This window comes from Cutaneotrichosporon oleaginosum, assembly GCF_008065305.1.
Source record: "Cutaneotrichosporon oleaginosum strain ATCC 20508 chromosome Unknown ATCC20508_contig04, whole genome shotgun sequence".
Lineage (NCBI taxonomy): Eukaryota > Fungi > Basidiomycota > Tremellomycetes > Trichosporonales > Trichosporonaceae > Cutaneotrichosporon > Cutaneotrichosporon oleaginosum.
The window spans coordinates 2,566,087-2,578,172 of NW_027072173.1; the positions used below are offsets into that span (position 1 = coordinate 2,566,087).

Below are 12,086 nucleotides of genomic sequence, written 5' to 3' on the forward strand. Positions count from 1 at the left end.
CCGATCGAACGGTGCCGCCAGCGGGCGGACAAAGCGTTCTCCTAAACGTCTGTCGTGGCAGCTCGTCCACTCGGGTGCACAGCTTGCAGCACGCGGCGCGTGGGCCGCCACGTCACGCCACGTCGTGGTGCGTGGCACTCGCGTCGCTCCTTCCCCGCACATGGACACTCTGCGCGGCACGGCGACACTCACTGTCCTCGTCGGCCCAGTCGTTAAGCCTGCCGTTAGCGACTGCGCGCGGTTTCTCCTGCAGCGGCCAGTTTCGGCGCGCGGCCGTTCTCCTGCAGCGCCAGTTCGGGCAGCGGCTGCGCGCACCTGCGCGCACCTGCGCGCACCCGCTCTCGCGTCGTGCTGCGCCGCGCTACTCACTTTGTGCTGGCCATTTTGGTGTATGTGCTGACACCTCGCCGACTTCTTTTGTCAATCCACCCAGAGGAACGAGCGGTGGCAAAATCGACTGCCACGGCCGGAGGTTCGGGATTTCGCGTCCACGTGGGATCCATAATACTGCTACAACTCTAATCCTAATGCCCACATGCAATGTCCCCTCCCCAGATACCCAGATACCGTACTACGCGTCGTTGTACTTGTCCTTCCAGACCCATGCGAGGCCCGGCGTGTTCGACCCGCTGCCGATCGCGGCGCGATACCACTTGGCCGCTTCGCGCGTGTCCTTCTTCACGCCGTTCATGCCTTTCGAGAGCACGAGGCCGAGTTGCTCCTGCGCAGCCATGTCGCCCAGCGAGCCGGCCATGCGGAGGTACTCGAGCGCAATGTCCGAATTGCGGCGCGTGCCCGCGCCGTCCAAGTAGCAGTTGCTGAGCTCGAACAGACCGACAGCAAGGTCGCGGGGCATCTGGCGCGCAGTCGCGGGAGGAAGCAGTGTGCCGACTGCAGCGCGCAGGTCGACAATGCCCTCCGCCAGGCCGCGGTCGCACGCCTCACTAAGCTCGGTGAAGGCACGTCTTTCGTCGCGCCCAATGCCCAATCTGAAAGTTAGCACACATTGACGTAGAGCATGAGCAACGAAGCCGTACTCACCCATGGCGGAGTGCGATGCCCCAGTGGATCTGGCCAGTGACGCTGCCGAGCTCGGCTGCCTTCATAAAGAACCACGCCGACTTGGGCTTGTCGCCCGCCTCACGGCGCTGCAAGCCTGCAGAAACGAGCTCCTCCGGAGACATCATGTCGGCCTCGCCGAGAGTGGGAACGCGGTTGTACTGCGCCGGGCGCGATTGCGTCGCGGACGAGTCGGGCGATCGCAGACCATGGCGCCCCGGCGTTGTAAACAGGGCGTCATCGGCACTCGGGCGGCGCGGATACTTGATCTCGGAATCGAGCCGAGGGCGCGCCTCTGGCGATCCGCTCGGTGATGTGCCGTTCAACTCGTGCAGTGGCACGCGCGCAAACTTGCCGCGTGGGAAAGTGCCCGGGGAGGCATTGCGGTCAGGTGTGCGGGATGGCGAATCGCCGAGCTCATAAAACGAGTAGGCTGACTGATGCGAGACGCTCTTGCTCATCGTGCTCGCTTTAGCGTCTTTTACGGAAAGCATAGCTGGACCCTGGCGAGGGGGTGTTGCGGTAATAATGACGACTGGCGGCAGGGGCTGTTCCTCGGCACCACCAAGGTTTGAGGTTGAAGACATGTTTGTTCTGTGGTCGTCATGCACGTTGTTTAGTGTGACATCCGCAGCGGCATTAGGGGATGGCGAGTTGCGGTCTGCGGCACCGCCGACACGCGGTTTGCCTGGAGAACGGCTTCGGGTCACCTCGACGGGGATGACAGTGATGCCGCCTCCGGGAGGAGGAGGTGGCGCTGGGCGGCGAGGGATGACATACGGTCTTCTCTTCTTGGTTCTCCGGCGCTCGGGCGCGGGTGCACTTGCGCCTTCGGTTCCAGATGAAGAAGAGTCGGCTGCTGGTGGTGCACCAGCATGGTCGTTGTCGCTTGACCTGGAGGGGCCTGCACTTGACGAGGAGCCAGATGCCGAGCCACTGACCAGGCTCGCTGCCGAGTTGGCGGCTCTAACACCCACGGCACTGAGTCTGCGCGACAGTCTTGCGAGGCGACGCTGCCCACTCTGCTGCTGCTGGTCGGAAATGGTGTCGGCATGCGGGGCATCCGAACTGTCGAGCCATTCAAAGTCGTTCTCGTCGTCTCCCCAGTCTGATCCCTGCTCTCCGTGCACGCTCGCCCAGTCGGGGGCAACGGCCGTCTCCGGGTAACGTGGGCTTATCGCGAGATGTGCGACGGGGCTGGCGGCATCTCTGGGAGACGATGAGAAGGGCGCCGGCTCGGAGAGGGCTCGAGTGGCCGAGTATGCCAGAGATTCTGTTGGTGACGAGGATACTGACGTTGAGCGTGCGGTGCGCACAGGAACTGCACGGAGAGCGAACGGCCCTTCTGACACAGCGCTGCGCAATGTGCCAGGCGCGTAGGGTAGGGTAGGAGCGTCTGGGTCGGTGCGGTGTTGTTCTGAACGGGCGAGCGCCGCGGTCGGTGTGGCAGCGCCAGATGTGACAGGGGAGTTGGTGTTCGAGCCTACGAAACGGCGTGCGCGAGGCGTTGACGGTGTGGAGAACACGATCACGTCCGTTTCGTCGGGAGAGGTGTACGAGTCATCAGGAGATTCAGCTGGCGAGAGAGGAGCGACTGTATCTGATGACGACGACGCGGGTTCTGCGGCAAAGGGGTAACCATACCGCTCGCCGCCGCCAATGGTGGAAAGAGAGTCTCCGCTTTCGACAGAGTAAATGGACGGGGAGCGGAAGAGGTTGAGGTTCAGGGGGGGAATGGCGGCTGGTGCAGGCGTGACAGAAGACTGTGACTGGAGGGGAGAGGAGGTCGATGGTGGAGAGGCGGTGGTCTTGCTGAATGGGTCGTTGGCGAGTTCAGTGAGGGGGGAGTGGACGAGGCCGAGCTGGTCGAGGGGGGAGTAGGGAGAGGTGGCGGCGATGTTGATGTCGAGGTGGTTTACTGGCATGGCGCCCTGAAGAGTGGGGCGGCGCGCAGGGATGGACGCCATGGCGATGGGAAGTGGTGAGGACGACGACTTGGGGATGGTGGGATGAAGAGAGTGTCAAGGAGAGAGAGAGAGAGCGAGGGAGAGAGAGTGTGTGATGATGATGAGAATGTGTCGAAGCGGGAGGATGAGTGGATGGAAGAGAAAAAGAAGGAGGGATTGAGGGTCGCGGCGCGGCGCGCGTTGTTCGGCGGCGTTGTTTGAATAGGAATCAAGGTATTCAACGGCTGGCGCCGCAGCCGCGTTCCGGCCGTGTTTTGGTCGTGTTCCGTGATCTAATGGGTCTAGTGCACTACTACTTGGGAGCTTGGTAGTGATCCGGCACAGGGTGTTCTTCAACGCGGCGCGCGGTGCCGAGTTATGTCTCGCAGTGGCTTGGGCCTTAGCTGGCTGGATGATCAATGAGCTGCGGGTGATGACTGTCGCGTTTTGATGTTTGGTGTTGGGGGGTGCTGCGGAAGCTGCTGCGGGGAGAGGGGGGGGAGAGGGGGGGAGGGGTGAGGCGATGAAAGAGAGACGACGAGGCAACAGAGTAGATGAGCGAGAGAGATGTGGCTGATGGATGTTTAACAGAGTGAGGAGGCAGAGGGGTATTGAGGGTAACAATGTTGATGGATCCAGGTAACGCACAGACGATACAAGACCGGGGGGAGCAGCTAGAGGTCAATGTAGAGGAAAAAGTAGGAATGGAACCTCTGCACTACGAGGCGTACACGAGGGTGGTGGCGGAGGCGGCGGGGGCGGCGGCGCGGAAAGGGAGGAGCACATGGAGCTTGCGTACTCCTCTTGACTCTCTCTACTCGGCCTTGCACAGCCACACTCAATTCAACATGGATCTTATTCCACCTATTGCCCCCCCGTTTCATCAATCACCATGCCGAGAACTCGTTATCCCATTGCCTCATCCATCTTCGCCTTGCATACATCCATGCCAACATCATGCCCTCATCGCAATCCTCTTCAGATCTTGCGCAAGTGCTGCTCGGCACATCATGTGATCCGAGTGAGACGCTAATTGTCAGTCAGACTCCAGCCTCGACTCCAGCCGACGAGTGGCCAGAAGAATCGGCTCGCGCTTTGCGCCTCGCGCCTCGCGCCTCGAGCCTCGAGCCTCGCGGCAGACTTGGGCTTCCAGCCTGCATGGAGACAACATGCCGGCCAACAAAGTCCAGAATCCATCTTTTTAGTCTACATTGCACCGTGCCTGTCGGTGCCGTGGAGCTGGAATTGGGCTACGCGTACCTATTGTGAGTGCATTAGAAAGGGAGCGAGGCGTTGTGTGCATGTGCCAGCGGGGTGGAGCCGCCCAACGTCAGCAATCTTGTAGAGGCTACTGTAGATGTATTGACCGAGTGTTGAATAATGGTGTGCGATGCCCGCCCCCGGCGCGCGCGCCTGGAAACTCGGAGAGCCGAGACACGGGGCCTGGACTCGCGGACTCGGACCCCGACTCGGCGCCCATTCTACAAGCCCTGAAGAAACTCGCTGTCATCCGACAGCCAACAGCGCGCAAACTGCGCTAATCTGACTGAACGCGCGCAGCACGGGTCAGTCCGTCGGAGAAAGGGAGCGAGCTATCAGCTGTCATCTGTCCTCCGTCAGCTGTCAGGCTGCACAGATCACGCGACAAGTAGCTAGCGCACCATGCTCGAGGCGTGACGAAAGCAGCCAGCAGCCAGCCGCGGTGACAGCGCCAAGTGCTCCCTGCCTCCTGCTTCCTGCTCCTGCTTCCTGCCTCTCCTGTCCTTCAACTATCATGTTGCGCCACGCGACGTAACGTGTAACCCGTTACGCGCCGACGCGCCGCTGGCCGGCTTGTGGCGCTCAGCTCGACCCTTTCATCTTCAGAGTGCCCGTGTTATGATTACGGCTGCCACGCGCCCGCCATGTGCCAACATGCCAGGTGTTACCTTTGCACCTTTGGACGCGTACGTAGTAGACATTGCAGGTTGGCAGGATCGCAGGGGCGCGGCATACGCGGATGTTGTCATCCAAGGGATGGCCCCCTGGCTCTGCACATAATCTCACACGAGGTGAGTCCACGCGCGGGTGATGCAAGCATGGTGCGTGGATGGGTAGGAACCCTGTGTCCGCGCTCTTCTCTTCTGTCCTCTACTGGCTCACTGGCATGCTGGCAGCTGGCAGCTGGCAGCTGGCAGCTGGCAGACAGCGCGTGGATGTGCTAGAAATGGGCGAGCAGGCCTGGACAACTAGCCTGCACGGTGTGCTCGAGGACGCGGCACATGGTCACCTTGCAGGAATCGTAGCGGCCCACGAGCTATTGATAGTCCGCGACACGTCAAGACATCGCAGCCGATGCACATGCTTTGCATACCTTGACGCGTGCGGTTTGCTGAAATTAGAGCCAGCGCAATAAGCTTTCCAGGGCTGGACCACGCGCACCCGCCACGTTCCAAACTAACCAGCAATAGCTCGCATATATGCATACCACGGACGCCGCAGAGATGTTGTGTCCGCTAGCTGCTAGGTGAGCTTGCAGACGAAAAACGGAAGAAAAAGCAACAATACGTTTCCGAGGTCATGCTGAGTCGGCACAGGACGCAAGCACAAGTGCACAAGAATGCGAGCAGAAACAACGGCATCGTGCAGGATAATGAGGGATAATGTGGGATAATGTGGGATAATGTGGGAAAAGAAACTTGTAAACACCCCCCCCTTTGTCGGCCTCTTTTCGCCTCTCACCCTGGCTCATCTCCCCTTCCCTTGGCCCCCTCATCCGCCGCCTTCCCCGCCTGCAAGTGCCACCCACCCCAGGCTCACTACCAGAACATCGCTCCTCACTCTCCTCCTCACTCTCCTCATCATCCTCCTCATCCTCATCATCCTCCTCCCCCTCCTCCATCCATCCTCTCTCCCCTCCCCTCCCCCCCTCATTTGCAACTCATCCTCTACCCTCAACCACGCAACCCAAACAACGCCCAGCGCCACCAATCCATTCCCCCTCGCCGCTTATCCCCACACACCCCTGCCCCTCCTCTCAGCCTCAGTCCCCTTCCGACTCTCATCCCATCCTTCCACCCTCTCTCCCGCAGCTCCGTCGCGAACGCAACTCATTCACCTCGCACAGCGCACATTACTCTCCCATCTCCCTCTCCCTCTCCCACTCCCCTCTCTCCTCTTCGTGACTGCCCAAAGCCAGCAAAACCTCACCTCCCACCTTCTTCTCAACCCCCCCCCCCCCCCCCAACCCCTCCGCAGTCAACGCCTCCGCGTCAGATCTCGTCGCGCGCGCCCGGTCCCTTGTTCCGCCACGCGCACACACCACCCGCCAGCCTCAACAACAACAACAACAACACCAAGAACAACAACAACCACACCACCTCACCTAGGTCTCTGTCCACGCGAGAGCGGACATGAAGTCGTTCCGCCGCTCGCAAGGTCATGGCAACGGCCACTCGCATTCCAACTCGCACGGGCAGGCGGGCCCAAGCTCTGGCTTCCGCCCGCCCGTCCCCAACGGCCCCGCCCCAGCCTTTGCCAATCCTCTCTCTCGGCCTACGGAGCGTGTAGCACCGCCCCAGAAGGTTATCAAGGCTCTCGCGAGCCACCGCAGCACCAACCCCCAGCAACTCAGCTACTCCAAAGGCGACTTTTGGTATGTCATCGGAGAACGCGACGAGTGGTACGAGGCATTGAGTAAGTCAAGCAAGCACAATTGTCTTCGACCTTGACACACACACTAACCTCTCTCTCTCTAGACCCCATCACCTCATCGCGCGGTCTCGTTCCGAAGAAGGACTTTGAGGAGTTTGCAAAGGGTGGACGCCAGCACCAGGTCGGGCAACCTACTTCGCCCACCGCGCCCTCAATTCCGGATCAGTGCGTTGCGAGCGCGCCTGACGCGTGTTTCACGTCAAGCCCTAAGAGTTGTCGCTGACTCCAGCACCCGATCTCTCTCCAATTCGCACGCTCTTCCATCCAACAGTCCCATGCACTCGCCAACTGCCATGATGGGTCCGACGTCAGCACCCACCACTCCAGGCAACAAGCGTGTGTCCCCGTGAGTTCTACACGCGTCGAGAGCGCCTTGCGAGAGTGTCTGTGCGCAGTCTGACCCCCAGCTTGTACGCTATTGTGCAGTATGACTTCCACGCCGAGCGCCCCGACGAGCTCCAGGCCAAGGCGGGAGAGCCTATCGTCGTTATCGCGCAGAGTAACCATGAGTGGTGAGTTGAGCGCTCTTGGCATGCGCAATCTGACAAGCAGGTTCGTCGCAAAGCCCATCGGCCGCTTGGGTGGCCCAGGCCTGATTCCTGTGACGTTTGTCGAGATCCGTGACCCAGTCACTGGCTTAAGACTCGACTCGTTCCCCACCAACATTCCACAGGTGGAAGAGTGGAAGAAGGCGACGGCCGAGTACAAGGCTGCCGCCATTCCACTCGGCCGACTCGACCTTCCACCCGACCAACGCGTTACCAACTCACCGTTCCAAGCGCAGGCGAACTCTCAAGGCGGTGGTAGCGCAGTGCCATCTAACCGGGCGTCGCAGCGGACACAGGCTTCTCAGCGGACGCGCTCGTCCGCGGGCAGCGCGACTGGCCTCGGCGCCGGACCTGTTGTTGGCGGTGTGGCTGCTGGCGTGACACGCCACCACCCCGAGCCTCCGCACCCGGAGCCACAGCCAGCAGCACAGGCTGCCGACGCAGAGCCAATGCTGCCACTCGGAGAGCTTACCGAGTTGGGCGTGCCCTCGTTCCATAACGAATCTGGCAACTACTGGTTCAGACTTCATGCTGTCCATGTTCCGGATGAACCATCGGCGCCTGCGTCCAAGCTCATTCTTTATCGAACGTACGAGGACTTCTACGACTTCCAAATCGCACTCCTCGACACGTTCCCTGCCGAGGCCGGTCGGCCCGAGCACGAGGGCGAGGCGCCGCCTCCACGAATTCTGCCTTACATGCCGGGCCCCGTCGATGAGGCCATTGACGACGAGCTCACCGAGTACCGCCGTGATGAGCTTGACGCGTACGTGCGCGCGCTTCTCGATCTGCGGGGCGCGGATGCAGGCTACATCCTGCGGCACGAGCTGATCCGCTCCTTCTTTGCCGCAAAGTTCGGCGACTACTCGGAGGAGATTACACGCGAGCAAGGCATGGAGAATCTGCAGAACCTTGCGCACCGCATGAGTGCTATGAATCTGGGCGGTGGACACCAGCCCCACCACGTCAACAACCGCTCCCTCGACCAGAGCCCGATGCCGGTGTCACCGGGGCCGCAGCAGTCGCCCGTTGTCGCCTACAACAATGGGCATGCGTATGGGGGGCACGGACATGGACACACGCGCAGCGCGAGCCGGGACATTGCGAGTTCGCAAGGTCACGGGCGTCAGATGTCGGGACAGCAGGTGCACGCGCCGCAGGTGGGCCACTGGGCGAATTCGCCTGGACCAGCGTCTGGACCAGCATTTGCCAACCACCACGCTGTGCCCACGCCGCCGATGCCAAGCGCACCTGCGCCTCCGCCGCCAAACCCACGGTCGGGTGCGGCATTCGTCAAAATCAAGGTGTACGACAAGGCAACGGATGACCTGATCGCCCTCCGCGTCCACCCGCAGGTCACGTACGCCGAGCTGCTAGAGAAGGTGCGCGCGCGTCTTGGACCCGACGTCAACGTGCTCTCGTACAAGGTCGGGGGCACGAGCGGGAGCGCTGCGGCCGGCGCACAGGGGCCGACGCAGGCGATCCGCGACGACCGCGACATGGCCGAGTGGATGGCGGTCGAGGACCAGCGGTTGATCCTGTATGCGGAGCAGTGATGTTCACGAAGTCTATGATGTCCGCGATGTCCTCGAGAAGGGACACTGAAACGGCGGCCAGAGATGACCAGTGCAGTGGAATAGAGCAGAGTTGTACAGTAGTGTCGTCGCAGTCACGACGTTACGAGTCATGTCGGGAAGTAGATGGGTACTTGGTTTTGGGGATGTATTCGTGAGCGGCTGAGCTGAGTTGTGAGGGGGGATAGAGTGGGGCGGGCGACTTTTGCGACCTCCACTCCATCCGTTGAATCTTGCTGTCGCCCACACCACGCCAAGCAACATGAGCAGCCCGCCCCCTGCCCCAACTCCCACCTCGACGACACCAGGCCCCGGCCCCTCCGCCGCGGCATTCAAGCGCCGCCCCGAACGCGCATACACCGGCCCAACGGAACACGGGGCGCTGGGGCCGCGCGCCGGCGCCGGCGCGGCGGAGGCAGAACGATACTTTGCCGAGCTGCCCGAGGCGGCGCAGCCGATCATGCCGCGCACGGCGCGCGCGTTGGGGATTGGCAGTTGGGTCGTTGGCGGCGGTGAGTGCGGGGTTGGGCGAGAAGAGAGAGAGGAGGCGAGAAGAGAGAGGAGACGAGAAGAGAGAGGAGGCGAAGGAGGGATAAGTTGGAGGGAGGGGGGAGGGGGGAAGGACGAGGGAAGACGGGGGGGAAGTAGAGAGCGAGGAGCGAACGCGGCGTGGACGACGAGCCGCTCCTCATCGCTTGTGCACCGCTGACGCCAGTCGCGTGCGCGTACATGATCTTGTACGCCGACTACGGGGCGCACGAGCACGTCTTCAGTCCTGTGAGTTGGCTGCCGGCCGCGCTCACGCCAGATCCGCCGCGCGTTCCACGCGTACACCGCCGACATGTTTACGCTGTCCAAGAGCGAACGGGGGATGCTGGGGCTCGACGAGCCGCCGAAGGCGCAGGCGCTGGCTGCGGGGGCGGCGCGGGCGCCACTACCTTCATCTGCACCTGCGCCGGCGGCTGCACCAGAAGCGCCGCCGGCGAAGGGGCGGTCGTGGTGGAAGATTTGGTAGCAGCTCTGGTACATGGCATAGATGCATAGATTCGTTCCCCTGCCTGGTTGGCCTGTGTCTGTCGTGCAGCGGCGCGACGGCTTTCCCCCGCCCCGCTCCGCATCCACTCACTGCAACATGCTAATACATGGCTCGCTACGACTATACCCAGAGTCTACTCCTCTACCATCCATATCAACGAAGCCCGCGTACTGCTCGCGCGCTCGTCACCCATATCCTAGGACATCTGCGCATCACGACTCCCCTACTGCCCACCGTACACCTGCCCCTGCCCGGCATAATAGCCCTGGCCGTAATCGTAGCGCTCGTCGTCGTGCGTCGTCGAGTGCATCTGCATCTCAATGGGCAGCTGCATGCCCATCTCGAGCTCGTCCATCTGCGCAGAGTTGGCCGCCGCCATTGCCTGCTGCACCATGTTGACCTCGACATGCTCCTCGCCCTGCGCCTCGGCAGGCGTCTCCGAGGCGCTTCCAATCGGCGTGTTGTCCGTCTCCCCGGCCGCCGCCGCAGCCACCGCAGCCGCAGCCGCAGCCTGGAGCGACTGGTCGACGGGCTGCGTGTGACTTGGCCCCGCCAGAGGAATGTCGTTGGCCGACATGGACGGCGCCGATGTTGGCGGCTGGAACGCATATGACCCGTAGTCAAACTCGTCGCCCTTCTTCAGGTTCTTTCTGCGCGCCTGGCCGTTCATCTTGCGTTGGCGCTTGGCCGGTGGGCCTTCGCCTGAATTACTCGACGACATTGACACCTTGATCCCAGGGTGACCCTGCGCCAGGGCGGCAGCGGCCGCGGCCTTGTGAGCAGCGGTAGCAGCCATCTCGTTCTCCTTCTGCGCATTGAGAATGGCCTCCTCCTGCTTCATTCCACGGCCTTGGAAGCCGCCGTTCTCAAAGCGCCACAGATGGTTTTGTCGGATACGCCAACCAGCGATGCAGCCCTGGTTGAGCTTCTCGTAGTACATGTCGGCGCCCTTGCGCGCAAGGTAGGTTCGCACGCGGTGCGCCGAGCATCGCCCCTCGTCGCCGTCCCATTCCTCGGGGTAGTGCTTCCGGATCCAGTTGACAATGTCGTTTGGTTTCTGGCGTTAGAGTGATGAAGGGAGGCAAGGAAGGTGGCTCACCAGAGGCCAGTTGTCGTTGCCGTTGGACAAAAGGGCGCGACCGATGAAAAGGTTGACACTCGCGTTCGGAGGGGGCTGGTGGAGGTCAGCAAGGTGCGGCAGTGCCACAATGCCACAGTGCCACAAGTCATCACAAGTGATGGCAAACTCACAGCTGGCCAGTTGGGATTAGGCTGAGTAGCGTTAGGCGGCGCAATGGCGCGAAGCAGACGCGCCGTGGGCGATCCAGGCTCTTCCTCGGCCGCAGCATCGAGTGCGAGAGGGTCCATGGTCTCATCCTGGGTGAAGGGGAGGGGGGAGAAGTCGGCGTTGTGCGGATTGGGGGCCGAGGCGATTGTCTCGGTGATGGTTGTTGGCTCGCCCGGAATGTATGGGCGGTGATACGCAGCGAGAGTTGGTGGCCCTGCGGGTGTTGATGAGGAAGACGCTCCGTTTGAGTGCTGGTGCTGCTCAGCGGCGGCGGAGACCGGTGGGGAGACCTTGTGGGTCTGGCGCGATGATGGCGGACCAGACATGTTGGGGGAGTGGGAGGGGGGGGGGGGGGAACAGAGAGGAGGAGGAGGAGGTGGTGGTTGTGGTAGATGAGGACCTGCGCGCAGTGAATGGATGGAGGAGTGTTGGCTACGGTGGATGATGGTGTGAGGAGGGGTTTCTCTCTTGTCAAGGTGTTGACAGCGGGGAGGATTGAATGGGGGCCTGGGGGTTTGTGGGATATGAGTGTTGATGGAGAGAGAGAGAGAGATGGAGAGAGAGAGAGAAAAGAAGAAGAGATGGTGTTGAGCGATGGATGAATGATGGCGAGGAGCGAGGTGGATGGATGCTGGGGATCGAGGTTGCTTGCTGCTGCCAAGGGAAGGAAGGATAAGCGGCGGCTGATGCGCCTGGGTGGGAGGAGGATTAGCCTGGGTGGGGGGATGGGAGGGAAGGTGGCACTGGAGTCTCTCTCTCTCTCTCTCTCTGTCTGACAATTGCTTCCGCTCCCAGTCATGCCTGCCCCTTTCGGCAAGCACCGCGCCAGAATTTAATCACACGTCATTATTCATTCAACTGAGGATGCATCACCGGAATTCATGAATCGGGGCAACATCATCAACGGCAGCGAGCTAGACACGAGTCATCGCCTTCTCATCT

The 12,086-nt window shown here is 61.6% G+C and overlaps 4 protein-coding genes across 4 annotated transcripts; 2 read left to right on the forward strand and 2 right to left on the reverse strand.

Annotated features, from left to right (window-relative positions):
- Positions 1 to 571: 571 nt before the first annotated feature.
- Positions 572 to 3,026, reverse strand: COLE_05463 (uncharacterized protein; the record flags this gene model as incomplete). The annotated part of the gene is made up of 2 exons (XM_018426087.2): positions 572 to 989; positions 1,042 to 3,026. 2 exons carry the CDS (start codon positions 3,024 to 3,026, stop codon positions 572 to 574), a joined length of 2,403 nt encoding a protein of 800 aa, XP_018275834.1.
- A 3,371-nt stretch (positions 3,027 to 6,397) lies between these two features.
- On the forward strand, positions 6,398 to 8,802 carry COLE_05464 (uncharacterized protein; the record flags this gene model as incomplete). Its single annotated transcript, XM_018426981.2, has 5 exons — positions 6,398 to 6,680; positions 6,743 to 6,863; positions 6,928 to 7,044; positions 7,106 to 7,210; positions 7,251 to 8,802. The coding sequence occupies 5 exons, from the start codon at positions 6,398 to 6,400 to the stop codon at positions 8,800 to 8,802; spliced, it is 2,178 nt and encodes a 725-aa protein (XP_018275835.1).
- Positions 8,803 to 9,082: 280 nt separating this feature from the next.
- Positions 9,083 to 9,835, forward strand: COLE_05465 (uncharacterized protein; the record flags this gene model as incomplete). Its single annotated transcript, XM_018424348.2, has 3 exons — positions 9,083 to 9,332; positions 9,536 to 9,597; positions 9,629 to 9,835. The coding sequence occupies 3 exons, from the start codon at positions 9,083 to 9,085 to the stop codon at positions 9,833 to 9,835; spliced, it is 519 nt and encodes a 172-aa protein (XP_018275836.1).
- Positions 9,836 to 10,079: 244 nt separating this feature from the next.
- On the reverse strand, positions 10,080 to 11,470 carry COLE_05466 (uncharacterized protein; the record flags this gene model as incomplete). The annotated part of the gene is made up of 3 exons (XM_018424349.2): positions 10,080 to 10,913; positions 10,956 to 11,030; positions 11,108 to 11,470. The coding sequence occupies 3 exons, from the start codon at positions 11,468 to 11,470 to the stop codon at positions 10,080 to 10,082; spliced, it is 1,272 nt and encodes a 423-aa protein (XP_018275837.1).
- Between the last annotated feature and the right edge of the window lie 616 nt (positions 11,471 to 12,086).